A 25,817-nucleotide genomic window follows, 5' to 3' on the forward strand; every position below is an offset into this window, starting at 1 on the left:
CACTCTCCTAAACACTGGAGTAGATACCAGATAATCAGTTTGGACCCAATCCCTGACCCGCACATGGGCTCACAATCTAAGAGGGAGGGAGAATGGGTACTGAACCCCCATTTTACAGATGAGGAAACTGAAGCCCAGAGAAGTAAAGTAATTGGCCCAAGGTCAGAGAGAAGATAAGTGGCAGAGACTAGATTAGAACCCAGGTCCCCTGACTCCCAGGCTCGGGTACTTTTTCCACTAGCCCTAAAGTTTCCCTTGAATCACAGTGGGCATCGATCCATTAACACCTTCCCCTCTCTAGGCAGTTTACTATTTTGCAAAAATGCAACCCAAAGCATTTCTGTCATGACAAAGAGCAAGGCTGAGGGATTCAACTGTATATATTTTCATCACCCTATTTATTTTGTTAATGAAATGTACATCGCCTTGATTCTATTTAGTTGCCATTGTTTTTACGAGATGTTCTTCCCCTCGACTCTATTTATTGCCTTCGTTCTCGTCTGTCCGTCTCCCCCGATTAGACCGTAAGCCCGTCAAACGGCAGGGACTATCTCTCTCTGTTGCCGACTTGTTCATTCCAAGCGCTTAGTACAGTGCTCTGCACATAGTAAGCGCTCAATAAATACTATTGAATGAATGAATAAATTACAGCTTTTCCAGGTGAAAAGTGTTGATTGGATATTCTCCAGTCCTTCGGTCCATCTCCGTTCAGTTGGAGGGGGTGAGAAAGCACGTCAAAATGAAGCGTGTGTTCCAGCTGGGGCACCAGGCATTATTCGGCCAAAGAAGTCAATTGTCATCCCCGGAAATGGCTTTTTTCCACGCAGCCACCTCAGCAAGTATCCCCCTACCGCTGTGTGGCCAAGTGGCTAGAGCAGGGGCTTGGTAGTCAGAAGGACCTGGGTTCTAATTCCGACTCTGCCACTTGTCTGCTGTGTGACCTTGGGCAAGTCACTTCATTTTTCTGGGCCTCAGTTGTCTCATCTGTAAAATGGGGATTCAACCTGCGAACCCCATGTGGAACAGGAACTGTGTCGAACCTGGTTATCTTGTATCTACCCCGGTGCTTAGAACAGTGCTTGGCCTTTAGTAAGAGCTTAACAAATACCATCATTATTATTATTATTGTTGTTGCAGGATAGTGCAGGATGAAGAGAAGTTCAAAAAGCAATGGGAAGAGGACTGGGGATCCAAGGAGCAGCTGAAGTCTTCCAAAACCATCACCGCCGAGATCCACCCGCCACCACCCCGGAAACCAAAAAGTAGGTCGTGCGGGATATGGGGGGGATATGAGGGGGATTCGCGGGGCTGGTGGGCTTGCAGAGGATGGTGGGGCCTCTGGCTTAATTATCCCAGAAATCCCAGGTGTCAGAAGGGGCTGGCTTTGCCCTGGGGGACGATATCTGACGTCCGGGGGAGCGGGGATTCATTGAGGTTTGCAAAAACGATAGAAACCCCAGCAACCCCTCAAACCATTCATCCCTCCTGCCCTCCCTCCTGGTGTGACCCAGAGGATTCTGGGTGCCCTGCCTGAGGTGAAGCAGGGCTGCCTGGGGAGAGCAGGTGAGTGGCTGCTTATGAATCAATCGTTCATATTTTATCGAATGCTTACTGCGTGCAGAGAGCTGTACTAAGTGCTTGGGAGAGTACGATATAACATACACACTCCCTGGCCGTAACAAGCTTACAATCTAGAGGTAGTGTCATCTTTGAGCAGACAGTACTCTAGGGAGTGGCGGACCCCAGCCTTGTCCCTTACACCCCAGGCGTCGGGGGAAGGAAGTGAAAGGGGCATAATAATAATAATGATATTTGTTAAGCGCTTACTATATTAGAAGTACTGTACTAAGCCCTTGGGTAGATATGAGATAATCAGGTCCCACCTGGGGCTCTCAGTCTAAAAAAAGTAGAGAAGGAACATGGCCTAATGGATAGAGCACAGGCCTGGGAGTCAGAAGGACCAGTCCTTGATTGCCATGTAACCTTGGGCAGGTCACTGTACTCGTATGTGCCTCACTTACCTCATTTGTAAATTGGGGATTAAGACTGCGACACAGGGGACTTGGACTGTGTCCAACCTGATTACTTTGTGTCTATCCTAGCGCTTAGAACAGTGCCTGGCACAAAGTACTTAACAAATACCATTTAAAAAAAAACAAAACTAAGTGGGAGAATTGCAGTTCATTACAGTTCATTAAGAGACAAAGACCCAGTCCCTTCCCTCAGATAATTTACAATCTAAGCTAGTGTCTGCACGGGCACGGAAGAGTGGTGACTTGAGACAAATTATATGGGTCTTCAAAAAAAAACCCCACAAAAGCTTACTACTAGTAGTAAATATTATTAGATCAATCAGTCAGTGGCATTTATTGAGTGCTTTCTGTGTCCAGAGCACTGTACTGAGTACTTCGGAGGATACAATGCAGCAGAGTTGGAGATGCAGCCCACAGTGAGTTTACAGTCCAGAAGTGGGAACAGACATTAACATAAATATCTAATATATAGCTATATATATAAGTACTCTGGAGTTGACGGTGGGGCGAATACCAAATGCACCATTATTGGAGCTCACAGTCTAAGTGGGGAAAGAAAATGCCCCCAAGTCTTGATGTTTGCTGTCTCCACTGCCCAAACCCTTTTGGATCATTTCTCAATTTTGCCTTCCAAACCCTCCTATTAACAGTGGGCAGCAGCAGCTATTATTCTGTAAATAAATTTTCTTCCATCTACCCATTTCTTCCTATATTCCTTCCTCTGCCCACCCCCCCACCCCCATCCCATCTCCCATTCCAATGAAAGGTTCCAGCATTATGGTGGATAGCAAAGATCCTTCCTTTCCCCCAGGCTTTGCCTTCCAACAGTGTTGGAGATGTGTCTGGAGGAGATAATTGGCTGATGAATAACTTTGTCTGCGAGGTTTGGGGCTAATTGGCTTTCATACACTGACCAGAAGCTTTAGTAGAAAGAGCAATCCACTTTAATTGCTTCCAGGGAAAGTAATCCTGTTCAATTTAGTTGATGCAGAGTGACTTAATGGAAAGAGCATGGGCTTTGGAGTCAGAGGGTGGGGTTCTAATCCCGGTTCTGCCACTTGTCAGCTGTGTGACTTTGGGCAAGTCACTTAACTTATCTGTGCCTCAGTGACCGCATCTGTAAAATGGGGATTAAGACTGTGAGCCCTATATGGGACAACAAGAACAGTGCTTGGCACATAGTAAGCACTTAAATACCATCATTATTAAATGTAGTCACTGCTCTGGGAGAAGTAACTCCTCCCCATCAAGCCTGTATTCAGGAAATAGGAATATAATAGGAAATAATAGGAAAATAAATCGGACCCCTGGGGGTTTGTCCCGTCTTTCTACCAAAAACAAAAAAGAAGAAAGTTTTCTCTCTCCCCGTGTATGTTTTGGGAACATTGCAAATGGCAGGGAATGTGTCTCCTTATTGTTACTTTGTATTTTCCCCAGGGCTTAGTACAGTGCTCTGCACACAGTAGCACTCAATAAATAAGTTTGAATGAATGAAACCAAAGATGTCCTTTTGGCTTTGATGGATCGCTATCATCTGCTGGCCGGAGCTCCTGCCCTATCAGTCCCATTTACATATGTCAATTTAATTTACTCCATTCGGAAGGTAGCAAAGAAAATTCACTAATGCTGCTGAGAATGCCCTCTTTCTCCACTTCTTCTTTCTCCTGTGAAATTCTATGAGTCCCAGAGATTTTTACAGCAGCTGGATCATGCTGGAAGTGGGAACTGCTGTCTGGAGTTTGGGGTACAGATCTCACTCCCCCATAAGAGTTTGGGCAGAGGCCTACTTCAGTCTCTGCTGACTTATTTGATCTTTGGACTATGCCCTCACAGGGTGACAATCTACGAATGTTCTCAAGGCTTCCCCTAAAATCTGACCCTCTCTGGACTCAATCAAACAATAGTATTTATTGAGCCTCACCTGGATGCAGAGCCCTGAATTAATCACTTGGGAGAGCATATTAAAATTCAGAAACATTCCTTAATTCTATGTCCTCAAGGAATGTGCAATTTAATAATAATAATAATAATGATTGTGATTTTTTTTAAGACCTCGCTGTTTCAAACATTGTACTAAGTGTTGGGGTAGATACATTACAAGCTTTAGACACGGTCCCTGTCTCATACAGAGCTCGGTCGATAAAGGAGAGGGAACAGGTATTTAATCCTCATTTTACAAATGAGGAAACTGAGTCCCAGAGAAGTGAAGTGACTTGCCTGAGATATCACAGCCATTATTAGGTACCATACTGCTTCTCGATCTAGCCGGTGGAGGGAGGGGCGGGGAGGTTGCATTTCTGCCCTCTCAGTGAATTTCTCCCCTTCCAGCTTATCCTAGTAGACACTAGCAAACTCTAGAAATCAGGTCAGTGGCCTTGGGGGCCTAGGCTCTTAGTTCAGGCAGTCATGGCTTCGATGGGCCTTGGAAGTCAGAGGACCTGGACTCTCATCCCACCTCCGCCACTTGTCTGCTGTTTGACCTTGAGCAAATCACTTTACTTCTCTGGGCCTCAGTAACCTCATCTGTAAAATGGGGATTCAGGCAGTGAGCCCTCTGTGGGACAGGGACTGCACCCAACCTGATTTGCTCATATCCCTCCGAGTGTTGGTATTTGTTAAGCGCTTACTATGTGCCGAGCACTGTTCTAAGCGCTGGGGTAGATACAGGGTCATCAGGTTGTCCCACGTGAGGCTCACAGTTAATCCCCATTTTATAGATGTGGTAACTGAGGCACAGAGAAGTGAAGTGACTCACCCACAGTCACACAGCTGACAAGTGGCAGAGCTGGGATTCGAACCCACGGCCTCTGACTCCCAAGCCCTGTCTCTTTCCACTGAGCCACGCTGCTTCTTATAAGCTTAGTACAGTATAGTGCTTGGTATAGTGCCTAGCACATAGTAAGCGCTTAACAAATACCACAATTACTATTAATGATTCAACACCAAAAGCATCGCTCAACTTTATGCTTCAGAACAGAGCTGGTCTGCTCTAAGCCCCCGGTTGCTGGACCAAGCCCTCCCTTTCCCTGAACCGCTCATCGCAACCGGCCGGACGGAGAGAGATTTCCAAAAACATTCAGTCCCCGAAATTCTCCAGGGGCCATCTTCGGCCTCCAGCTCGGCTCCATCCCTCCTTACTCCCTTCCTCCTTTGTCTCCCCGGTAGATGAAAAGGGTGTAAACCATCAGCCACTGACCACGAACATCCCGGACGGAGCGATCCCGAAACAGAGACCTCAGGTTGGCGGTTCCCTCCTTGCCCTCTGGCCTGACTCTGGCTCCTCCCTGCCTCCTCACTGGCAGGCCGGAGCCTAAGGCAGGACAATGTCTGTCCTTTCTACGTCGACATCCCCCGCGGCAAGGTCCACTGAGAAGCCCAGAGGCGGCCACGAGACAGGCCACGCATTGGACGTACACAGTGATTGGGGTCTGGGTACTTTCCAAGGTCACTCTCCCCCTCCCTTCCTTCATTTATAACCCCTTCTGGCCATTCTCCCCACCAGTGGGGTCCCTCATTGGGGTGACTCTTCAGCAAGACATCTCTCTGGGGTCTGGTTGTCCCTCTGGACTAATTTCTGAACAGAATATCTTTTCCTTTCCCCCTCTACACCTCATCCAGTTTTGACCTTTAACTCTCTCTATAGCTGTTGGAAATGAATGTAATTTCCGCTCAGCGATAGCCCAGTTCTCCACCTGCAGCAGAACTAGACAGGAACCGAAGGTTATACGACGACATTTTTTGAATGGATGGTGGCATTTCGCGTTTCCTTTTTTTGGGTGCTTGAACCTTGGAATCTAGCTCAGAGAAGGTTGAATCCTCTCAGAGATCTTCAGCTGTGGTTTGCTTCCCTCCAATAGCATTTGCTGTTGGAGAATTGAGGAACGGGAGTTCAAACAAATGGATACGCAAAGGTTAAGAACGCTAGCGGTGACCCAAGTGCTGGTATTGTCCGGGAAGGAGCAGGGCAGCTCTGTTGCTCTGGTTGGCTGAGAAACCAGTCTGGTTGGCAAAAGGATCTTGTCAACAAGGCACTTTGGGATTCTCATTAACCGGCAAATATGGAATTTGGTTCTTTCCGGGTGGAATCCTATGAGCCGCAAGAGGGTCCCTGTGGCCGGGGAATATGTCGGCCAGAACTCTGTTGTACTGTACTTTCCCAAATGCTTAGTACAGTGCTCTACACACGGTAAACACTCAATGAATATGATTGATTGATTGCTGGGCGTTGATATGGTGGGACTCGATTCTTCTCATCTTTTTTGTTCTTTGCCCTTTTATAGCTTTTGGGTGGTTTTATCGGTACGAAGGGAAATTCCCCACCATTCGGAAGGTATGGCAGGAGTGGAGTGACTTCTGAGCGTGTTGGATTAGTGTTGTTTGCTGTGGGCCTGTTGCTTCTCTCTCTCTCATCTCGCTCTCTTTATGTAAGCAATATAACAGCTCCTCTTTCCTGGAGCTTCTCTGTGGAGTATTCATAACTGGTTTGGGTTGCTCTGGGTTACTGTTGCTGTTAAGATGGTTGTTGTTTTTAATAGTAGATTATCTAGGTAAACGGATTTTTTTAAAAAGCTCCCAAGAAGCACCAGCTTATTCTCTTGCGCCGTGGCAGGGAACAGAGGGGGGTATTCTCTGGGAGGGCAGCTTCTCTTGGTGATGACAGGATGGTCTGCTGATGGGTAAAGACTGGCTTAGATTCAGGCAGAAGGTAGCACTAGGGACTTGCACGCACCCACCCAGAGCACGGGCCTGGAAGTCAGAAGGATACTACTTGATTGTGTGATCTTGGGCAAGTCACTTAACTGTGCTATTAGTTAGTTATGCTATAATTATCCTCGGTTCTCTCATCTGTAAAATAGGGAGTAGGACTGTGAGTCCTGTGTGAGACCCGGACAGCGTCCAACCTGATTATCTCGTATCTACTCCAGCACTTAAAATAGTGCCGGACAAATAGGAAGTGCTTAACAGATACACAAATACCATTATTATTAGTAGTAATAATAGCATTACTACTGTCACGTACAATCCAACAGGCAGAGCGGCCTGAAACCATCAAACTGGCAGTTGAAACTTGGGGTGCAGATAACATCAACCCCAATGTTGGCACATCCCAAAATTGCCCAGGACTTTCCATCTCCCCTTTGGCAGTGCCTGGGTGGGTGCCCACAGTAATGCATTGCTGGCGTCCATCTGAGGGCATTTAATTCAGTTTCAAACCCTATTGCAGGAGATTTATCTGTGCCCAATGAGGTTATCCTTTGCCTCGGTGAATCACTCTGATGTTCAGTTTCTGCGAAGGTTTTTATTGATGTCCGGGGAGCCGACAGAGGACGAGGCTCGGGAACGGTGTTTGGAAACCTGTTCCCTCTGGGAGACATGGAGCTGGTCCTCTGGGCTGAATGATTTCTAATTGCTTTGACCACTGCAGCAATTATACTGGGGCAGCAGGATGGTGCCAGTTTTGGGAGGACAGTGGGGACAGTCAGATGGATGTTGTGAGGCGGGAGAGTAAAGCGGACAGGCATTTTCTGGTCTAGACAGTGAACTTTCCCTCACCCCTCTACTCCCTTTGCTCAGCTGCCCTCCCTTTGCTGTGACTGCTAGAGGGACGGGATATGCAACTCTCCCAGCAACCTCTGGGTCCACCGCTCCTGCCACACCCGTACACTATTTTTTTTCACATTGCACTGCTCCAGAGAGCAGAAAATCTGGGGACCGAGTCATAGCAGTCTGACTTCAAACAAGCCCTTTCTCTCTCTCTCTTTTAATTTATGCTATTTGTTAAGGGCTTACTATGCATCAAGCACTGTTTAAAGTGCTAGGACAGGTATACGTTATGTTTGTTACCGAATTGTACTTTCCAAGCACTTAATACAGTGCTCCGCACAGAGTTAGCGCTCACTAAATTCAATTGAATGAATAAAAGGGCAAATGTAATCCCTGTCCCATGTGGGGCTTACAGTCCAGTAGGAGGGAGAACAGGAATCGATTTAGACTGTGAGCCCGTTATTGGGCAGGGATTGTCTCTATCTGTTGCCAAATTGTACATTCCAAGTGCTCAGTACAGTGCTCTGCACATAGTAAGCGCTCGATAAATACTATTGAATAAATGAATGAATGAATTCCTCATTTGGCAGTTAGGCAGTTTAGGCTCAGAAATATTAAGGGACTTGCCCAAGGTCACAAAACAGGCAAGGGGTGGAATCAGGATTAGAACCCAGGTTCGCTGGCTCCCAGGCTCATGCTTTATCCACTGGGTCACATTGTTTCTCTTCTCTTATCTCAGTTCCCCATCTACAAATGGAGAAATACCCACTTCTTTCTGAACCACAAGGATGACTTGAGTAGAACTGAGGAAAAACACTTTTCGTTATTATCAGAGGGAGGAATCAGTTATACTTTCGAAGTATAATAACATCGGTAGATAGCATTTAAGGTACCAAAAAATCTTCTATGCTTACCCGTTTTATAAGATTATGGGCAGAGCTCGCCCTACCTGAAGCTCAGGCAGGAATCCGAAAAAGGTCCCTTTTTGTTTATCTGTCCCACTTTAATTTTCTGGTCTAATACTTTGCAGATCTTTGTCTATGTGAGGCCATTTTCTGATGGTTCAATCAAGAAATGTTGGCAACTGTTAGATGGGTCCTTCCAGTACAAACTAGCCATTTTGTCGCTGAGATAAATAGAATGAATCTCCCAGGCAACGGGTCCTTGTAGTTCCTGATCCTTGGGCACTGTAAAAGTGACGGTATCAGGATGAGCTGAGAAACAGCATGTCCTAGTGGAGAGAGCACGGGCCTGGGAGTCAGAGGACCTGGGTTCTAATCCTGGCTCTGCCACTTATCTGCCATGTGACCTTGTGTGAGTCACTTCACTTCCCTGTGCCTCAATGACCTCTTCTGCAAAATGGGGATGAAGACCATGAGCCCCACGTGGGATTAGCTCGAATCTACCCCAGTGCTTAGTACAGTGTCTGGAACATAGTAAGTGCTAAACAATTACCATTTGAAAAAAACTAAACAGGCCTTATTTGTAGCTTCTGGAGCTCAACTCTCTGTATTGCTGACCAGGAGAAAGTGGACATTCTAGATTAGAATCAGTTGTAATCAGCTTTTCAAGGAACCAGGAGATGACTATAATCCCTCCAATCAGAACAAGAGTGATCTTAGAAAGCTCAGAGCAACCCACTTGAGGTGAAGTCGAAGGGTTGAATTACACCTCAGTTTTCTAATGAGCTGAACGATTCCCCCAGGTTGGAGTCCCAGAAACCTGGAAGGAGAATCAGTTGGTTCTCCATTCCAAGAAAGCTCTTATGCCCCCATGAAACTGTCCGGGGGTGCCAAAGCCTTTCCTGGGCACAGCTTTGGGGGAGCTGGATGTTTTGAGGTCTAAAAGGAAAAGTGGTCCCATCCCTCTTTGCTGGGGAAGCAGAAATATCAGGGTGTGTGGCTTGCTCTGCTCTCTCTGCCTCTCCCTTGTGTTTGCCATCTTTCTCCCTACTCTTGGTATATTGTGATCCAGGATTGGCTTGTGTGACATGCATGTGTGCACGCACCCACATACACAAACACACACACACACACACACACACGTTGTCCAAGCACTCTATGTGCCTGAGTCCACAACTCGTGGCCTCCCGGGGGTCCAAGATGGAGCCCCGCCTCGGCAGCCAAAAGTACTGAGCAGCCCCCCCGCCCCCCCCCCGTCGCTCTGTCCTGTGTTTCTAAAGCTCAGCCAGCCCAACACTCATCTTTATGATGTAGACCAAATTCTTAGCCCATCGATGTCTGCAGCAGAGAGACAAGGCCCCATTTATCCCATTTTTGCCCCAGAGAATAATAATGCTATTATTATTATTACGGTATTTGCTATGGGCTTACTATATGCCAGACACTGTACTAAGTGTTGGGTGAATACAAGCAAAATTGGGTTGGATAGTCGGTGTCCCACATGGGGCTCACAGTCTTAATCCCCATTTTACAGATGAGGGAATTGAGGCCCAGAGAAGTAAAGTGACATGTCAGTGCAGCCGGGAGCTCCAGAGCAAACCCAGTCTCTTAGCCTTGACTGATTATTAACCTCTTCATGAAGCAGACATTTTCCCACAGGGTTGGCAGTCTGGTCTGGACTGGTCCTTTGACTTCTCTTCCTCCAGATGAGAGGAGCCAATCAAGAAGTGGCATTTATTGAACACTTACTGGGTGAAAAGCACTCTACTAAGTGCTTGGGGGAGTCCAATAAAGTAGACACAAACCCTGACCTTCAGCAATTTACAGTCTAATCCTAATAATAATAATTATGGTATTTGTTAATTCAATTTAATTCAATTCAGTTGTATTTCTTAAGCACTTATTGTGTGCAGAGCACTGTACTAAGCACTTGGGAAAGTACAATATGACAATAAAGAGTGGCCACACATGAGCTCACAGCGCTTACTATGGGCCAGGCACTATACTAAGCGCTGGGTTGGATACAAGGAAATCAGGTTGGACAGTCTCTGTCCCACATGGGGTTCACGGCCTTAATCCCCATTTTATGTATGAGGGAACTGAGGCACAGAGAAGTGAAGTTACTTGTTCATGATCTGACAGCAGACAAATGGTGGAGCCTGGAAGAGAACCCACATCCTTCTGACTCCCAGTCCTGGGCTCTATCCATTAGGTGACACTGCTTCTCTAGTCTAGTGGTTCTGCAGAATTTGAGCTCCCTCTCTGAGAACACTAGTGGTCCAATTCAGGGTTCACCATAACATCCACCCACAAGCAAACTCGTGACACCGCCCTCCCCCCACCCCCGCCACCAACCACACACATGTCACCCTCCTCCCCACAAGCACATATGTCTGTCACCCTTTTGCCGCATGTTATAGCAGTTGTCAAGGGGAGACCATCAATCCTGCCCTTCTTCCCCTCATCCCAACCCAGAAAGGCAAAGATAAAAAGAAACCCAAGCATGACAGCACGTTAGAACTGAGAAGGAATAAGAAGGAGTTGGAATTTGAGCAGAAGCTGTACAAGGAGAAGGAAGAGATGCTGGAGAAAGAGAAGCAACTGAAGATCAACCGCCTGGCCCAGGAGGTACGTTTGATAGGCAACCGGGCCTTAACCGGAGCCCCCGGATTTGGATCGGGGACTCGCCGTTGCCAGGGCACAGGGGCACAGTGCCCAACTGCTAAACCCAGAATTGAAGGGTGCTTCTACATGGGCAAAGTGAATTATTCACTGAGCGGGCATAATTAGCCATTGAATAGAATCACCGTGGATGCAGTTCTGTGAAATTCAGGCTCAAAACTCCTTGTAGGCAAAGTTTGGGTCTGGCGAATCTGGACAGTTACCTCAGCTCACCCCTTTGCCTCGGTAGAAAGAGCCTCCAAAATCCACATTTGGCCCTGAGAGGTGAACATCAAAGGGACGTTCAATTGTGCATTCAGTAGTGAATTAGCCTTCTTAGCCTCTTTGGCTCTCTCCCCGATAACCACCTGCAATATGCGTGTCCATCTGACCTGGTGTTTAGAAAAATGTGAATTCCAAAATAACTGGGTTCAGGACCCAAAAGAAATGGAGAGAGTGTAGTCGAAGAATGAAAACATCTGATTGGGAGCGCCAAGGCATGCTAATAAAGTTAGAGGTGACACTGTATATAGCATGGAATCTTTGTAGATGCTGAAACACTTATTTTAAGGACAAGGTAAAACAAAGTCTCAGACGATACTGACCCCAACTGAAAATTGGGAGTCAGTTGCTAAAGGCAGACTAACATAGTGTCCTGTTATCAAGAAGAGAGTAGCTATTTTTTTTATGGTATTTGTTAAGTGCTTACTATGTGCCAAGCACCGGACTAAGCACTTGGGCAGCTACAAGGTAATCAGGTTGAACACAGTCCCTCTCCCACTTGGGGTTCACATTTTACAAATGTGGTAACTGTGGCACAGAGAAGTGAAGTGACTTGCTCAAGGTCACACAGCAAACAAGTGGTGGAGTTGGGATTAGAACCCAGGTTCCTTTGAATCTCAGATCCATGTTCTATCCACTAGGCCATGCTACTTCCCTGTTTTGGAACAAAAGTTTCGATAGAAAGACAAGGAGGTAAAAGAGAAAATGACACCAGGTGCTGCAAACGTTAAGCACAGCAACACTTACAACAAGGGACAACCTTTTTGTCTGCCTAATATGGCTGGGACTTTGGATCTCACATTGGTCTTTCCAGCCATGCTTGCTCTCATAGATGAACTTCAAGATGCGAGCAGTGTTATTTTTTAATATGAAGGACAACTATATATACATATATGCACATTTCTATTGCAAAGCCTAGATGGGAAAGAGATTGGGCACATCTACTGCAGAAATAGACTAGAATAGAATTCGGGCCACGTAGAAAGTGCACAGATTATTTACGTCTTTCCCCCACCGAAAAAAGTTACTTTAGAGTCTTTAAAAAGATGCGATTTTGCTTTTCGCTAATGTTGCATGTGGTTTGGAAGTGTGATGTTTCTGTGATCTTTGTGCTGTGGTCTTGTGCTAAGGTGTCAGAGACTGAGCGAGAAGATCTAGAGGAGTCTGAAAAGATTCAGCTCTGGGTGGAAAGACTTTGTCAGACCCGGTTAGAACAGATCTCCTCTGCGGAGAACGAGATTTCTGAGGTAACCGAAGTGTGTTTCCCACACCTGCGCCCAGCATGCCTGTATTTGCCACCTGGATGTTTTGCTCAATACCACTGCATCCCGAAAGGATCTCTAAGCTGTTCCCCCAGAAAAACCAATCCCATAGTAAAAATAATTAAGGTATTTTTTAAGTGCTTACTTTGTGCCAAGCGCTGAACGAAGCACTGGGATCGATACACGATAATCAGCCGGGATACGGTCCCCGTCCCATAAGGGGCTCACAGTCTATGTGAGGATTGAATCCCCATTTTACAGATGAGGAAAAAGGCCCAGAGCAGTTAAGTAACTTGCTCAAGGTTGCTTGCCCACAGTAAATGAGTGGCAGAGTGGGATTAGAACCCAGATCCTGTGACCCCCAAGTATATGGCCTTCCCACTAGGTCACGCTGCTCATGCATGTTTGTGCCCACTCACCTCCTGCCTGCCACTCTGCTGGACCCCTCTGAGGTGACCAGGGTACTAGGGTTTGAGAGGACAGACTTGTGATTAGGGGAGAAGGAGATATGGGGGACTCCCAGAATCACTCGATGACATTCACTACATCTTCTCAGGCAGATGAAGTTCCCTGGGGGTGCCTTCTCCTCCCCTTCTTCCTCTAAACATTGGCCTTTCTTTTGTTTTTATGTCACCCCCATTTAAACCAGTGGCTTTCTCTTCCAGGAGACAGAGTGTAGTAGGAAGACGAGGGAGGTGTAGACATAATACTAGTAATTATTGTGGTATTTGTTGGTAATAATAATTATAGTATTTGTTAAGCGCTTACTATGTGCCAAGCACTGTTCTAAGCGTACAGGGTAATCGGGTTGTCCCACGTAGGGCTCGCAGTCTTCATACCCATTTTACAGATGAGGGAACTGAGTCACAGAGAAGTAAAGTGACCTCCCCAAGGTCACACAGCAGATATGTGGCAGAGCTGGGATTAGAACCCAGTTCCTTCTGACTCCCAAGTCTGTGCTCTATCCACTAAGCCATGCTGCTCTTCTGCATGACTCGAGTGGGGCTGTCCGCATAGCTCCCGGCTGTTCATTCGTTCAGCTGTATTTAATGAGGGCTTACTGTGTGCAGAGCACTGCCCCGAGCACTAGGGAGAGTGCAATATAACAACCAACAGACACATTCCCTGCCCACAGTTAGATTACGGTCTTTTTGGCTTGACCGTCCAACCGTTGGCTCTTGTGGTGGCCCAGGGCCCTGGCCCATCCAGACGTGGGACTGAAGCAACCATTTGTGGTTTGTACCTCAGATGACCACCAGCCCCCCGCCCCCCGTGGTTCCTCCATCCCTCCCCCTGCGGCGCTTTGCAGGGGGCCTGCACCTCCACACCACAGACCTGGACGACTTTGCTCAGGACGGCAGCCTCCAGCCTCCAAAGCGCCTGGCTCCTCCCTCCCCCTCGGCCGGGCCTGCGTCGGCCCACCCTCCTCTCACCCCTTCCCCCAAACCAACCTCGAAGTTTTCGGCCCCCTCTCCGCTCTCGGGGACGACCAGGACGGTCTCCTCTTCCTCCGCTTGGCTGCAACGCCCAACGGGTCCCCCCGCGGCCTCCCTGTCCGTTGCCCAGCAGACTCTGGGCTGTGGGCGCCCGCCCCCCTCGGCCCTGGAGGAAGCCCTGGCCGATCGCGGTTTCCGCTCCGGGGACGCGGCTGACTCGGTGGATGACTGGGAGGTAAAGAACTTCAGCAGGAGACGTGCTAGCTCCCCCATCCTAGAGCGAAGCTACCCGCCAACTCCAAAGGTACCGTCAGCCTCGGCCGGCACAGTGCAAGATTAACTCCCCCGGGCATCAGTTTAAGGGAAGCTGAGCCTCGTTGCTTTGTGTTTCTGCATGTTGCCGTGTGACCGTGGGGTGTGTATCAATGTCCTGGACTTGGTCAGCTTTGCAAATCGCCCCTGGCCCCGGGGGCAAGGACAAGGATTCTGCTCTCTGGGCTCTGGGGAGACTGACTGGGCTGGTGGAGATCTCTTTGGGAGGGTAGAATGGGTTTATTCTCATTTGCAAGGCTGGGCGAGTTCAAAGATCAGACACCTGCTTCATAATAATAATAACTGTGGTGTTTGTTAAGTGCTTACTATGTGCCAGCACTGTTCTAAGCACCTGGGTAGATAGAAGATAATCGGGTGGGTCACAGTCCCCATCCCACAGAGGGCTCGCAGTCATAATCCCCATTTTACAGATGAGGTAACTGAAGCCGAGAGAAGTGAAATGCCCTGCCCAAGAGCAAACAGCCAAGCGGCCGAGCCGGGATCAGAACCCCGGTCCTTCTCCCCAGGCCCTTGCTCTCTCCCCTAGGCCACGCAGCTTCGCTCATCCTTCCTTACTTTTGACTCACCCAGTTGGAAAGAGGGAAGACAAAAATTATGGTATTTGTTAAGCACCTACTCTATGTCCAGCATCGTTCTATGTGCTGGGGAAGATACAGGTTAATCAGGTTAGACACAGTCCCTGTCCCATATAGGGACTCACCGTCTAAATAAGAGGGAGAACAGGGCTTGAATCCCCATTTCACAGATGAGGAAACCATGGTCCAGAGAAGAGAAGTGACTTGGCCAAGGTCACCCGGCAGGAAACTGGCAGAGCCAGTATTGGAACCCAAGTCCTCTGAGTCCCAGTCCTATGGTTTTTCCACTAAACCATGGTGCTCCTTGGGCAAATTTCAGCATGGCTGTTCAGCAGTGAAAAGCAGGGGAGCCTAGGCACCAGGGTCCAGTTAACAAGCTATTGAATTATCATCTTCCAGGTTAATGGCCAAAAACATGAACTGGAAGTGAGACCTCCCCAGAAAATTTTGGTTGATCCTCAGCTGTTAGGTTGGAAAGAACAAAATCCAAAGGAATCCTTCAGTTTCCCCAACAATGCAAATTCTCTCCTTCTCTTATTGGGGAGAATAGCGGGGACTTTGGCTCCGAACAATATTTTGATGTCTTTCTTGTCTTATCGTTACCGATCCAGGGAAGAGCTGGTTCTTTAGCTGATGGCTGGAGGAGCGAGGCTGTTTTGATTTGCCTCTGAGGTTCTTAGAACCAGATGTTGGCAATGAGCTAAACCTTCCCGGGATGGGTGAACAGGGTTACAGTGGTGCCTCCCGGGCAGCTCCTGGAGCCTTTTGGGAGATTCCCTGCAGGATGTTTCTGACGGGAAGGTCGGACTCCTGGTACCCCTAGGTTGAAGGAGCAAGTGAGTTGCAGGGGTATTAGTAATAGCATTCTATTTTTAATGGTATTTGTTAAGCGCTTCTTATGTGCCAAGCACTGTACTAAACACTGGGGTAGTTACAGGTTGGACCCAGTCCATATCCCACAGAGGGCTAATAGTCTTAATCCCCATTTTATGGATGAGGGAACTGAGGCACAGCAAAGTGACTCGCCCAAGGTCACACAGCAGACAAGTGGTGGAGTGGGGATTAAAACCCAGGTCCTTCTGACTCCCAGGTCTGTGATCTATCCAGCAGGCCACACTGCTTCTCATATTCGTGTTCTTGAGCACTGACTCTGTGCAATGAGCTATCCTAAATGCGTGAGAAGCACAGAACCAAGAAGTGAACCATTCCCTGCCCACAGGGAGCATACTTGACTTACAGCCCCCTCCTCTTCTCTTTCCTCCCACATCTAAACACCCACTTGAGTTGTGAAAACGCGTATTGAGCACGAAGCAAGCAGCACGTTTCCAACAGTGTTGTTCAAAAGGGCATCTGGGCCTCTTGGTTCAGGGAGCAGACAAGGCCCAGGCCTGATGGGCAGTAAGCAAGATGGAGCCCCGAAGAAGCCCAGGTGCTGTCCTTGCCTTAGAGGGGCAAACCCAGGGAATCCCAGTCCTGGCTCTGAATCCAGGTGCAGTCCTGCTTTACCAGGCTCTTTGAGGGGCCAGTGTGAGAAGGGCCACATCCTTCAGGTAATAGCAATGTTAAGTGTGGTATTTGTTAAGCACTTCCTAATAATAATAATTGTGGGATTTGTTAAGTGCTTACTAAGTGACTGGCACTGTACTAAATTCTGGGGTGGATGCAGGCAAATTAGGTTGGATACATTCCCTGTCCCACGTAGAGCTCACAGTCTTAATACCCATTTTACAGATGAGGGAACTGAAGCTCAGAGAAGTGATTTGCCCAATTTCCCACAGCAGATAAGTGGCAGGGCTGGGATTAGAACTCAAGTCCTTCTGACTCCCAGGCCCGTGCTCTGGCCACTAGGCCAAGCTGCTTTCTTTGTACTAAATCCTGGGTAGATAGAGAAGCAGCGTGGCTCAGTGGAAAGAGCCGGGGTTTGGGAGTCAGAGGTCATGGGTTCGAATCCCGGCTCCGCCACTCATCAGCTGTGTGACTGTGGGCAAGTCACTTAACTTCTCTGGGCCTCAGTTCCCTCATCTGTCAAATGGGGATTAACTGTGAGCCTCACGTGGGACAACCTGATTACCCTGTATCTCCCCCAGCGCTTAGAACAGTGCTCTGCGCATAGTAAGCGCTTAACAAATACCAACATTATTATATCAGATAATCAGGTCAGAATTCCCTTCCCACTTGAGGCTCAAAGGCTAAGGAAGAGGGAACAGGTATCGATTCCCCATTTGACAGATGCAGAAACTGAGACCCAGAGTAGTTAAATGACTTGCTCGAGATCACACAGCAGGCAAGTGGAGGAGCCAGGATTAAAATAGGTTTGGCTGACCGACTAACAAGCCTGCTTACCCAAGTTATTATTATTATTATGATATTAATTAAGCGCTTACTATGTGCCAAGCACTGAAGGGAAGCACAATTATCCAGGGATATTTGGCCCGTCCACAGAGCCAATCCCGAATTATCCAGACCGAAGGAGCAGACACCTCTCACTTCCCCACCATGATCGTTCCGTCCTTGCTGGGCTTCAGTGAAGTGGCCCTGTCCTGGCTGTGTTCCCCGGCGGGGCGAGGGACAGGTCAGGGGTGGATTGGCTAATTCAGCAAGTGGAAAGCCAATGACTGAAGTGTCTCAGTTTTGAATCGGCCTCTGAAGGCTGCTTCCGCTTGGCCTTATCCTCACCCACCAAGCAGGAGGTGGTTCTAAACCCAGAGGCTCGAGTCAGCACTTTGCATGCGCATGGAGTTCTGTCTGCTCCCGTTTGCCCCCGCCTGCAGCAAGGATGCATGTAGCACAATGTACATTTCTACTGTGTGGGGTCGACTGGCCGTCTTGCACGGTCTTGGGCTGAAGTTGTCGTCCTTTAGGTGATAAGAAACCCGTTGCCCTCAGCAAAATCTTATCCACTTCGTACGGTTCCCTGGTGTGTCAGAAATCCACGTTGACCATATCTCCCTCGGTCCCTGCAGCTTAGCAAAGACTAAAAGCCCCCGTCCTCAACAGGGAAGCCGTTTGGGTCCTGTGTTGTTAAATTCACCCACTGTTCAGTTAGACCCCGCGGGTGACCGGGGATGGATTATATGGGCTAGTTCCTCTGAGGCCAGATGATGCCATCAGTAGCCAATACAGTTTGGGACATATCCTTCTTCCTTTGGATGCTCAGGGGCCCAGATAGAATCATCTTCCACCTCAGCCTCTGCACACATGCTAAAGCCAGGAGCCTGAATTTGATTTCTCATGTGTAAACCTGAAACTGTGCCATTTGGAGGAAATATTTCTTCCTCACCCTCTGTCCCTTAGAAAGCTTTGGTTTTTATCTAGACAAAACACTTTCACATCTCTTCTCTCATTTCTGTCCTCACAACATCCATGTGAGGTAAGGAGAGGGCAGTAATACTGACCCCATTTTGCAGATGAGGAAACTGTGGTACAGAATGGTTAAGTGATTTACCGCAGGTCTCTCCTAGAAGGCTAATGGCAGAGCTGGGATTAGAACTCAGGTCGTCTGACTCCCAGCTCGCACTGTCTTCCCTTGGTTCAAGTCCCCTAGGGCAGCTGGATCAGTATCCAGAGCTGGGGGTACCCACGTGGAGTGTAGGTGTGTATGCGAACAGAGGCAGGGTCTGGTCAGCTGCACGTCTCTGCAGCCGTGTGTATGTGTGTGTTTGTGTGTGTGTGTGTGTGTGTGTGTGTGTTGCCTTCTGAAGCAGTTTCCTCCAAGCCCGTCGACCCAGAGACGCCCGGGGGTTTCCACGGTTTCCAAACCCATCATGCTCCACCAGGACTCTAACTTCATCATCAGGCCACCGGTCAAAGCTGAGGTCCTGGTAAGACACCCTCTGACGCTTATCTTCAGTGGTATTTACTCATTCATTCATTCAATTGCATTTATTGAGCACTTACTGTGTGCAGAGCACTGTACTAAGCGCTTGGAAAGTACAATTTGGCAAGAGATAGACAATCTGTGCCCAACAATGGGCTCACGGTCTAAAAGGGGGAGACAGACAGCAAAACAAAACAAGTATTCAGGCATCAATACCATCAGGATAAATACAATCAGATATATGCACATCAGTAATAAAATAGAGTAATAAATAATATATGTACTAATAAATAATAAAGTACTGATAATATAATGTACTAAGCGCTTGGAATGTACAAATCGGTAACAGAGACAGTCCCTGCCCTTTGACGGGCTTACAATATATACAAATATACACAAGTGCTGTGGGGAAGGGAAGGGGGAAGAGCAGAGGAAGGGAGTAGGGGGAATGGGTAAGTCAGAGGGAAAGGGAGGGCTCAGTCTGGGAAGGCCTCCTGGAGGAGGTGAAGAGGAGGTGAGTTCTCAGTAGGGCTTTGAATAGGGGAAGAGAGTTTGACGGATGTGAGGAGAGAGGGCATTCCAGGTCAGTAGTAGGATGTGGGCCACGGGTCGACGGCGGGACAGGCGAGAACGAGACACCGTGAGGAAGTTAACGGCAGAGGAGCAGTGTGTATGGGTTGGGCTGTAGAAGGAGAGAAGAGAGGTGAGGTAGGAGGGGGCCAGGTGATAGAGAGCTTTGAAGCCAAGAGTGAGGAGTTTTTGCTTCATGAGAAGGTTGATGGGCAACCACTGGACGTTTTTGAGGAGGGAAGTGACATGCTCAGAGAGTTTCTTTAGAAAGATAATCCAGGCAGCTGAGTAAAGTATAGACTGGAACAGGGAGAGACAGGAGGATGGGAGATCAGAGAGGAGGCTGATGCAATAATCCAGTTGGGATATTATGAGAGCTTTATCAGCAAGGTAGCAGTTTGGATGGAGAGGAAAGGGCAGATTTTGGCGATGTGGTGAAGGTGTGACCGGCAGATTTTGGTGATGGAATGGGTGTGTCAATGAGAGAGTGGAGTCAAGGATGACACCAAGGTTGCAGGCTTGTGAGATGGGAAGGATGGTAGTGCCGTCCACTCAGTGACTGGGAAGTCAGGGAGGGGACAGGGTTTGGGAGGGAAGATAAGGAGCTCAGTCTTAGACATGTTGAGTTTTAGGTGGTGGGACGAACATCCAGGTGGAGATGTCCTGATGGCAGGAGGAGATATGAGCCTGGAGGGAGGGAGAGAGAACAGGGGAGGAGATGTAGATTTGGGTGTCATCTGTGTAGAGATGATAGTTGAAGCCTTGGGAGCTAATGAGTTCGCCAAGGGAGTGAGTATAGATGGAGAACAGAAGGGGACCAAGAGCTGACCCTTGAGGAACCCCTACAGTTAGGGGATGAGAGGGGGAGGAGGAGCCCATGAAGGAGACTGAGAATGAACGGCCAGAACGATGAGGAGAACGAGGGGAGGACGGAGTCCGTAAAGCCAAGGTTGGATAATGTGTTGAGGAGAAGGGGATGGTCTACAGTGTCAAAGGCAGCTGAGAGATCGAGAAGATTAGGATAGAGTAGGAGCCATTGGATTTGGCAACAGGGAAGTCATTGGTGACTTTTGAGTGGAATGGAGAGGAGTGGAGTGGAAGGGACGGAAGCCAGAATGGAGAGTTGGAGTTGAGGAATTCAAGGCAGCGAGTGTAGACGACTTGTTCTAGGAGTTTGGAATGGAAGGGTAGGAGGGAGATAGGATGAGAGTGGGGTCAAGAGAGGGTTTTTTTAGGATGGGGGAGACATGGGCATGCTTGAAGGCAGAGGGGAAGAAGTCATTGGAAAGTGAGTAGTTAAAGATGGAAGTTAAGGAGGGGAGGAGGGAAGGGGCGATAGTTTTTACAAGATGAGGGGGAATGGGTTCTGAAGCATAGGTGGAGGAGGTGGCACTTGCAAGGAGGGAGGAGATCTCCTCTGAAGACACTGCTGGGAAGGATGGGAAAGTAGAGGAAGAGGTTGAAGGCAGGGGAAATGGAGAAGGGGGAGGGGTGACTTTGGGGAGCTCAGACCTGATGGTGTTAATTTTCCTAATGAAGTAGGTGGCCAGATGGTTGGTGAGGGATGGAGGAAGGGGAGGAACAGGGGCCTGAGGAGAGAGTTAAATGTCTGGAATAGTTGGCGGAGGTGATGGGTATGTGTCAATGAGGGAAGAAAAATAGTTTTGCCTGGCAGAGGAGAGGGCAGAGTAAGGCAGGAAAGGATCAATTTAAAGAGAACGAGATTAGCTTGGTGCTTAGGCTTTCGCCAGCAGCGTTCAGCAGCTTGAGCATAAGAGAGCAAAAGAGGCGGACAGTGGCAGTGATCCAGGGCTGTGTGTTAGTGGAGCGAGAGCAGCGGAGGGAAAGGGGAGCGAGCGAGTTGAGTTGAGTAGAGAGGGTGGAGTTGAGAGCAGCAGGCTGGTCATCAACGGTTGGTAGAGAAGATAGGGAGGCAAGGTGTGGTGTGATGCTTTGAGAGAGGCGGATGGGGTCGAGAGAGCAGAGGTCTCTGTAGGGGAGTAATACAGATTTACAGGGTGGAGGAGAGGGGGCAAGTGAGAAGGTTGTGGTCAGAGAGAGGGATTTCAGAGTCGGTGAGGGTGGAGATAGTGCAGCGGTAAGAGATGTTGAGATCGAGGGTGTGACCGAGTCGGTGAGCGGGCGAGGGGTGGTGGAGCAGGAGGTTGGCGGAGTCAAGGAGTGACAGCAGGCAGTCGGCAGAGGGGTCACCGGCTCCATCCATGGGGATGTTGAAGTCTCCGAGGATCAGAGAGGGCGTGGAAAAGGAGAGGAGGAAGGTGAGAAAGGGATCAAAGTGGTTAAAGAAGTTGGAGGTGGGACCGGGGGCTTTAGATGACAGCTACAAGAATCTGGAGGGGGTGGTAGAGGTGAATAATATGGGCCTCGAAGGAGGGGAAGGAGAGGGAAGGGGAAGGGGGGATAGTGTGAAAGCGGCATTGGTGGGCGAGAAGGAAGCCGACAACTCCTTTCCTGGTGAGTCTGGGGGAGTGGGAGAAGGAGAGGCCTCTGCTGGAGAGAGCAGCAGAAGAGACTGGGTCCTCTGGAGTGAGCCTGGTCTCCATGAGGGTGAGGAGGAGGAGAGAGTGGGAAAGGAACAGGTCAAGGATGAAAGCGAGCTTACCTATAATGGAGCAGGGGTTCCATAGGCCACACGCTTGGCTGCAGCTGTGGAGGGAGGGGAGGGAGGGGGAAGGGTGTGGGGGGTGGGGAGGGTTTGAGATGGTGGGGACCTGGGCGGGAAGAGGGGGATGAGGGGTGGCAAAGAGACTGGAGAACTGGGATGGGACGAGGGCAGGGAGGAGGGAAGGGAGGGGGTTGGCAGGGAACAGCGCAAGGGGAGGGAGGTGAGGGTTGGCGCTGGTACGGTGGGATTCTAGGAAGGGGGCAGGGAGGAAAGTGAGAGAAAAAGCCGGGTGGGAGAGTGGAAGGGGAAGGTGAGGACTGGGAAGGGCAGATGGTGTCGGGGAATTGGATGGTCATGGTAAGGTCAGCGAGGTAAATGACAGCAAGGAGATCAGTAACAATTATCATGCAGTAGCAATAGTATAATATAATATAATGTAATATAATATTAATAAGCGGGTGATGCCCAGAGTAGAATGTTGAATTGTCCATGGGTCAGTCAAATCAAAAAGGCTAGTGGCAAGGAAAGTCCAGTGGCTCTTGAGTGCTCACTGTGTGTGGAGCGCTGTACTAAGTGCTTATCCCCACAGCACACATATATATATATATATATCTGTATACATCTGTAATTTTTTTTATATTAATGTCTATCTCCCCTTCTAGGCTGTGAGCTTGTTGTGGGTGGGAATGTGTCTGTCATTATACTGTACTCTCCCAAGTACTTAGTACAGTGCTTTGCATGCAGTAAATGTTCAATAAATACTATTGAATGAAAGAATGCTGGATGTGTGATCACCCCACTCTGGGAACTAACTGAGACCGTTTCTCCGAAACTGTCCATGAGGGCCGTCGCCTCCCCTCTCCCAGCAGGCTGTATTGTCCTGAGCTCCCGTTACCATGAACCTGGGCAAATAGAACTTTCTGGATTTTTCTTCTTTTTTTATTATTATTATATTGTTTATTAAGCACTTATTATGTGTCAAGCACTCTTCTAAGCACTAGGGTCTTGTCTTGTTTTATGCCGTCGAGTCATTTCCGACTCATAGCGACACCATGGACACATCTCTCCCAGAACGCCTCGCTCTCCATCTGCAATCGTTCTTGTACTGCGTCCACAGAGTTTTCTTGGTAAAAATCTGGAACGTTGCCGTCTTCCGCGCAGTAAACCTGAGTCTCTGCCCTCGACTCTCTTCCATGCTGCTACTGCCCAGCATGAGTGAGTTTTGACTGGTAGCAAAATGCCTTCCACTCGCTAGCCACTGCCCAAGCTAGGAATGGAATGGGTAGGCCTCTACTTGACTCTCCCTCCCATAGCCGAGACTGGTAGAAGACTGGAAACTTAGAGTACTGGAAGCTCTCCAGATGCGACCCTGAGAGGGGGTGAGTTTTGTAGTTAATCGGGTTGAACGTGGTCCCGGCCCCTCATCGGACTCTAAGTAGGAGAGAGAGGGGGAATAGGATCTTCATTTTACAGATGAGGAAAGTAGGGCACAGTTAAGTCAGTTGACCTTGGGTAACACAGCAGACAGGTGGTAAAGCCGGGATTAGAACCCAGTACCTTCTGACTCCCAGACCTGTGCTCTGTCCACTAGGCCACACTGCTTCTCCATCCATTTTAATCCAACCAGTCTCAGCTCTGCCTTATGAGCTCTTAGGAGTCATCTGTTCTTCCTGAGATGTGGTCAGTGGGAGGGGAGATGCAGGTGAGATGTGGTCAATGGGAGGGGAGATGCAGGTCTTTCACCCATGTGGGAGAACCAGAACTTCGAGACCATCTGGTCACTGGGATGGGATTAATCTAATCCTGGCCAATTGACCTTTCCACAAACTTGCCCAGACATCTTTCATTTGCAAGACATCTTGCTCTATTGAGATGTTAGCAGGCCTTGGGTTTATTTAACTTCCAAGGAAACCCTGTTTAAATATCAGTAAAGGTCATGAGGCTCACAAAGATTTATCTGTGGTATTAGACCCCACTTCATTTTCCTGAGACGTTCATGAAGCAATAAAAAAAAACAACCTATTAATCTCAGCATCATTTTCGCCGGTTCATTTCGTGAGTTACATTTTTCTTTTGTGCCTCATGTCACTGCAAGCCATGGTCATTTGTATTCATTCAGTCATATTTATTGAGCGCTTACTGTGTGCAAAACACTGTACTAAGTGCTTGGGAGAATACAGTATAACAATAAACAGACAAATTCCCTGCCCACAGTGAGCTTACATTCCAGGCCCTGGGTGGAAAACAAAAACAAACAAACAAAAAAACCCAAATTGTTCTAAGCCAAAAAGAAATTAGGATGTCAGATAGCTCCCAAGCACTGCTTACATCTTTCCTGGGGTCCTGGGAAGGGGGAAACTGATGTTGGGTGATGGCAGGAGAGAGGTTTACAAGCTGAATTAGTCTTCAAGTTTGGGTTTTCAACAGCCAAAAGAATTTGGCAAATGTCTTTGTGTCTCAGTCTTTCCCATTAAAATGGAGGCTCCCTGAAGGCAGGGATCTTGTGTCTTCAAACAGTCTATCAATCAGTCGGGGTATTGATGGGGCACCTTCTGAGTGCCAAGCACTGAACTAAATGTGTGGGAGAGAACAGCAGAAACAAGATTCATGTTCCCTGCCCGCAAGGAGCTTACAGTCTAGTGGGGGAGGCAGACAGACAAAAATTACTTTCAAATAATGGAAACGGCAGAGCGAACAAGGATACAACAGGCAGTGGTATAAATACGTCAGGATGAAATAAATGGATAAATACTCTAATATACAAATAAGTATATACTAGACACCAAAGTACTCAGGGTAGGAGTACGCTAGTATGACTTAGTCAGAAAGACTTTCCGGAGGAGCAGGCCTTTGAAGATGGGGAGAGCCGTGGTCTGGAACATTTGTGAAGGGAGTTTCAAGCTGAGGAACGGTACTTTCCAAATGCTTGGTACAGGGCTCTGCACACAGTAAGAGCTCAATAAATGTGATTGAATGAATGAATGAATGAATGAATCTCTTCCAAAAGGCCTCCCCGTCTAAGCCTTCAATTCCCTTACTCCCTCTCCCTTCTTGGATCTGTACCCTTTAAACATTTGATATTCACCCCATCCTCAGGCTCACATCACCCATGTACATAGCCATATTTTATTTTAACATTTGTCTCCCACTCTCGACTGTAAGCTTCTTAAGGGGAGGGAACATTTCTACCAACTCCAGCTCCCCTAAGCGCTTAGTCCAGTGCTCTGCACACAGTAAGCACTCAGTAAATACCACTGATGAACTGATTGAAATTCATGAATGAGCGAAAGTTGGAAGGTGAATTTGGAAGGAGCAAAGAATATGAATTGAGGGGTAATGGGTGAATTGTGGTCTCAATTGTGAACCCTAAAAGACTTAACATATTGAATGCTCAGCATCCAGTAGGTATCAACCAATCAATTAATGCAACGGTACATAGAGACTTAATAAATGGATTGATTCTTAGGGATGACATCTCTGTATGTGTGAAATGGAGGCCCCAGGGGAGATACTGGGCTTGAATAACAAGGGTGGGAAGAGAGAAGAAGGTGGAGTTGTGAAAGAAAGAGATTGCCCCCTGGAGTTAGGGATCAAACTGAAGTGGGGAAAATTCAACCTCTAATGTCTGCTCTGAACGTTTGCTCTATTTTCAGCCACAGGAGATGCTTAAGAGGATGGTGGTGTACCAGACGTCATTTAGAACAGTAAAGAATTAACCCACTTCCTCTTCCTCTGAGTGCTGCTTTCCTTCTCTCTGCTTTGATTAGACTTGTGAA

General features: G+C 48.2%; 1 protein-coding gene and 1 pseudogene across 2 annotated transcripts in view; one reads left to right on the forward strand and one right to left on the reverse strand.

Moving 5' to 3' along the window:
• Window positions 1–25,817, forward strand: part of USH1C (USH1 protein network component harmonin) — a 70,653-nt gene that overhangs the window by 34,120 nt on the left and 10,716 nt on the right. Inside the window, exons 14-20 of one of the 2 annotated variants that reach the window (XM_039911372.1) lie at window positions 1,138–1,262; window positions 5,199–5,272; window positions 10,955–11,107; window positions 12,553–12,669; window positions 13,933–14,424; window positions 18,730–18,849; window positions 25,695–25,745. In XM_039911372.1, coding sequence (XP_039767306.1) covers window positions 1,138–1,262; window positions 5,199–5,272; window positions 10,955–11,107; window positions 12,553–12,669; window positions 13,933–14,424; window positions 18,730–18,849; window positions 25,695–25,745 — 1,132 coding nt within the window. The remainder of the gene's footprint in view (window positions 1–1,137; window positions 1,263–5,198; window positions 5,273–10,954; window positions 11,108–12,552; window positions 12,670–13,932; window positions 14,425–18,729; window positions 18,850–25,694; window positions 25,746–25,817) is intronic. The other variant, XM_039911371.1, reaches the window with a different exon arrangement.
• On the reverse strand, window positions 23,267–23,420 carry LOC114810443 (annotated as a pseudogene).

Source organism: Ornithorhynchus anatinus, chromosome 3 (assembly GCF_004115215.2).
Source record: "Ornithorhynchus anatinus isolate Pmale09 chromosome 3, mOrnAna1.pri.v4, whole genome shotgun sequence".
NCBI classification, from domain to species: Eukaryota; Metazoa; Chordata; class Mammalia; order Monotremata; family Ornithorhynchidae; genus Ornithorhynchus; species Ornithorhynchus anatinus.